This window comes from Vigna radiata, chromosome 1 (genome assembly GCF_000741045.1).
Source record: "Vigna radiata var. radiata cultivar VC1973A chromosome 1, Vradiata_ver6, whole genome shotgun sequence".
Taxonomy (NCBI): Eukaryota; Viridiplantae; Streptophyta; class Magnoliopsida; order Fabales; family Fabaceae; genus Vigna; species Vigna radiata.
Genome location: NC_028351.1, coordinates 25,732,300 through 25,737,186, shown reverse-complemented (window position 1 = coordinate 25,737,186; position 4,887 = coordinate 25,732,300). Strand labels below are relative to the sequence as shown.

At 32.1% G+C, this 4,887-nt stretch overlaps 1 protein-coding gene across 1 annotated transcript; it reads left to right on the top strand.

Annotated features, from left to right (window-relative positions):
• Positions 1-4,594, top strand: LOC106760122 (LRR receptor-like serine/threonine-protein kinase GSO2). The gene is made up of 2 exons (XM_014643562.1): positions 1-3,363; positions 4,512-4,594. Exons 1-2 carry the CDS (start codon positions 1-3, stop codon positions 4,524-4,526), a joined length of 3,378 nt encoding a protein of 1,125 aa, XP_014499048.1. The 3' UTR covers positions 4,527-4,594.
• The last annotated feature ends 293 nt before the right edge of the window (positions 4,595-4,887 follow it).

Sequence of the window (4,887 nt, the reverse complement as noted above, 5' to 3'; positions counted from 1 at the left end):
ATGAGACGTTACTTTCTGACAACATTATGTGCTCTTCTTCTTTTATTACATGCAACACAATTTGCTTTGGGATTCACAAGGTCAATCGTCATTGCTGAAGCAAAGTGCAGAGAGAAGGAGAGACAAACACTCCTCAACTTGAAAGAAAGCCTCATAGATGACTATGGCATACTGTCTACATGGACTGATCATCAAAATAATACAGATTGCTGCAAGTGGAAAGGCATTCAATGCAACCATCAAACTGGTAATGTACATCTAATTGATCTTCGTTCTCTGGGTACACAATATTTGAGAGGTGCAATCAATCTCACTTCATTGATTCACTTGCAATACATTCAACATCTAGACCTCAGCAATAATTATTTTAGGTGGCCTCTCATCCCTCAAGCCATTGGCTCTTTCACCAACTTACGATATCTCAACCTCTCATTTTCTTCATTTAGTGGGACGATTCCTTTCCAACTTAAAAATCTTTCACTACTAAGGTATCTAGACCTTGGAACAAATAGTCTGGTTGGACCAGTGCCTTTTGAGATTGGGAATCTTAGACAATTACAATATCTTGATCTTGGAGGGAATTTTCTATCAGGAGAAATCCCATTTCAACTTGGGAATCTCAACCGGCTGCAATATTTTCATCTTGGGGGGAATTATCTATTAGGAGAAATCCCATATCAACTTAGGAATCTCAAGCAGCTACAATATCTTAATCTTGCAAGTAACACTCTTTCTGGAGCTATCCCTTTCCGGAATGGGAACCTTCCTCTCTTACAAACTCTTCGGCTAGGTGGTGATTTTGATATCGAAGTTGAGGATTCACAGTGGTTGTCTAATCTCCCTTCTTTAACAAGTATTCACTTGAGCTCAGTGCATAATCTCAGCTCCTCGCGCCAGTGGCTACAAGCTATCAGTAAGCTCATTCCAAACTTAGTAGAATTGAGGCTTGTTGATTGCTCTCTTTCCGATACTAATGTCAAAACTTTGTTTCGTTCTCATTCCAACTTTTCAACTTCTCTTACTGTCCTTGATTTGTCTTCTAACGTGCTAACTTCCTCAACATTTCAATTGTTATTCAATTTTAGCCTTCACCTAAAAGAGCTTTATCTTAGCGAGAATGACATTGCATTGTCATCTTTTCTTTTCCCAAATTTTCCATCTCTTAGGATACTTGATCTCTCCTGGAATAACCTAACATCATCAGTATTTCAAAGAAATTTTAATTTTGGCTCCAATCTACGAAAGCTTTTACTGTATAATTGCAGTCTTACAGATCAAAGTTTTCCTATTTCCTCTGCTTCCACAATTAATTCTTCATCTTCTCTTGCCATACTTGATCTCTCCTCAAATCTATTGAAATCATCTACTGTGATTTACTGGCTTCTGAATTGTACCACGAATCTTCAAACCCTTTGCCTTTATGACAACATATTAGAAGGTCTCATTCCAGATGGATTTGGAAAAGTAATGAACTCTCTTGAAAAATTCTATGCCTCCAGGAACAGACTACTAGGAAATATTCCATCTTTCTTTGGAAACATGTGCAGACTGCAAACCTTAGACCTTTCAAATAACAAGTTGAATGGGGAAATTTCTCATTTCTTTCAAAATTCTTCATGGTGCAATAGACACGTATTTCAAAATTTGGATTTATCATATAACCAAATTACTGGAAAGATACCAAAAAGCATCATATTGCTATCTGAGTTGGAGTTGTTATACTTGGAGGGGAACTCCTTAGAGGGTGATGTCACTGAATCTCATCTTTCTAATTTTTCCAAATTAGAAACTTTATCCTTATCATACAATACATTGTCTCTAAGATTTGCCTCTAGTTGGGTTCCTCCTTTTCAAGCAACAAGTTTGAGTTTAGCATCTTGCAAGCTAGGTCCGAGTTTTCCTGGTTGGCTCCAGACACAAAATTCCTTAAGGTTGCTAGATATATCTGATAATGAGCTTAGTGATTCTGTACCGGCATGGTTTTGGAACAAATTGCAAAATTTGGAATTGTTAGAGATGTCTCACAATAATCTCAATGGTGCAATTCCTGATATACCATTAAAGCTTCCTTATAAGCCATCTATAATTCTGAATTCAAATCAATTTGAGGGTGCACTTCCACCATTTTTGCTACAAGCTTCAGGGCTTTTATTCTCTAAAAATACAATTTCTGATTTGTATTCTTTTTTATGTAACCAAATCATTGCTCCGAATTTGGCAACATTAGATTTATCAAACAATCACATAACGGGAGAAATTCCAGATTGTTGGCAATCTTTAGACCAATTACTATTTCTTGATTTGGGCAAGAATAAGTTATCTGGAAATATTCCCATCTCCATGGGGAAACTTGTTAAATTAGAAGTGCTGGTTTTGCGAAAGAATAATTTAACAGGTGGACTGCATTCCAGTTTAAAGAATTACACTAATTTAATTATGCTGGATGTGAGTGAAAATAATTTGTCTGGTCAAATACCTTCATGGATTGGAGAAAGTATGCAGCAATTGAGAATCTTGAACATGCAAGGGAATCACTTCTCATTAAATTTTCCTATTCAACTTTGTTATTTAAGACATATTCAATTGTTGAATCTCTCCAGGAATAAATTATCAAAAGCAATTCCAACATGTTTAAAGAATTTTACAGCCATGTCTCATAAGAGCATCAACAGAACTGAAACTCAAGGCCTTCTATATGGATACAATATTACTTATTATGAAATTTACGGTCTCTTCGTATCTTTTGCCTACCAGCTTGATATAACATGGGTGTGGAAAGGTGTGGAACAAGTGTTCAGAGATCCCGAATTGAATCTTAAGAGCATTGATCTCTCATGTAATGATTTAAGTGGTGAAATACCAAAAGAAGTTGTGTGTTTGGTTGGGCTGGTTTCTTTAAATTTATCAAGAAATAATTTGAGTGGAGAAATTCCTTTTGAGATTGGAAATTTAAGTTCACTTGAATCTCTTGACTTGTCAAGAAATCATTTGCGTGGGAGAATTCCTTCTTCTCTTTCTCAACTTGATTTCTTAGGAAAATTAGACTTGTCTTACAACTCTCTTTCGGGAAGAATTCCATTGGGAAGACATTTGCAGACCTTTGAAGCCTCTAGTTTTGAAGGAAATATCAATCTTTGTGGTGAACAACTCAACAAAAGTTGTCCTGGAGATCATAGAACAACAAAGGCAGAGGAAGCAGGAGGAGGGAATGGAGATGATTCTGATTTCTATGAAGCATTATACCTTAGCATGGGTATAGGATTCTTCGTAGGATTTTGGGGCTTATTAGGACCAATTCTAATTTGGAAACCTTGGAGAATTGCTTATCTAAGGTTCTTGAACAGATTGACAACTGAGATACAGGTATGATTTAGTGAATATGCATTAATCAATCTTATTGCCATAATAATAATGTAATGTGGGAGGAAAGAAAGAGTGGATTAAGAAGTTTAATCTTGTTTTATAATTCACTTAAGAAAGTTATGCAGATGAAATCATGCAAGATATTTAACTCAATTTGATTTACAAGTAAAGATCAGTTAGTTATGATGGGAAAGAAGTTTTTAATTCAACTGAAATGTGATTATGGTGATGTCTGGTTTTTATCCTGTATTTGATCCTAACTTGATGCTTTCAATTCTTAAGTATCCGATATATGGAAAAAAAATTACAAAATTACTGAAAGAAAAATAAGGAGGATTTTCTAAAAATTTTAAGGAGTTAGAAAATGTTTTCCAACGAAGATTCGTAATATATATTGATCTATACATCTCGATTTATAAATAAGGATTAAATATGTTTTTAGTTCATATAGTTTGAGGTGATTTTGATTTTAGTCTATTTTCAAACTATAATACAATTTAATTCTTCAACTTTACAAAACTCTGGTTTTAGTCCTTAAATATTGATTTTTACTATATAGATATTCATCATATATCTTCTCTGAGAAATTTTGATTTTTACTGTATAGAGATTGATCTATTTATCCTCGATTCATAAATAAATGTATTTTTCAAACTTAAATACACACTGCACAACTAAATCTCATTGACCATGACGATGAAATAAACTTTATAACGATAAACATTATGCAAAATAAGATAGGATTAAATATATTTTTTAGTTCTGAATATTATTCAAAATTGGAATTCACTTTTATTCCAACTTTATTATATTTTGATTTTTAAATTTTAAAATTGAATAAATATAACTTTTTTAACCTAATTACATATTTTTTCAAACACATGTTAATATTTAAATTGTTTATTTTATTTGATACGTTCTCATTTCAATACTAATTTAAAAACGTATTTGATACGTAACAAAAGTTAACTAATTGAATTAAAAGGATTATATATTCATTTATTTTTATAATTTGAATACCAAGGATGTAAAGCTTTTAACAATAATGAATTTCAATTTTGTATAATATTACTCTTAAAAATAAAGTTTAAATTACTCTCGTATATTTTATTATTCATTTATGAATCAATTTTATTTAATTTTTGCAGGTAGCCACTTGTTGACATTTTTCTTGTGTTCCTCTTTCAAATTTGAAGCAATGGAGTATTTAGATCTTGTGTCAATTGTGGTGTAAATGTTTTTTCATATGTGTTGCAAAAGGTTATTCTTCAAATGAAACACGTTTCTTCGTATGATAATGATGTATCTTTTGACTTCAAATATGCCTATAACTTTTAACTTTTGTTTAATGATTAGTTCTTTTTATATTATAAAATTTGTTTGTGGTAAAATATATTTGTAGAGATTGAATTAGGTCTTAAATTCAAAAGTTACAAACATAAAATGTTGTAGAATTAAGTTAAATTTACATTGTACTCTCTTAAAGTAGTAAAAAAAAATATTAACAATCACGTTATAGTATAT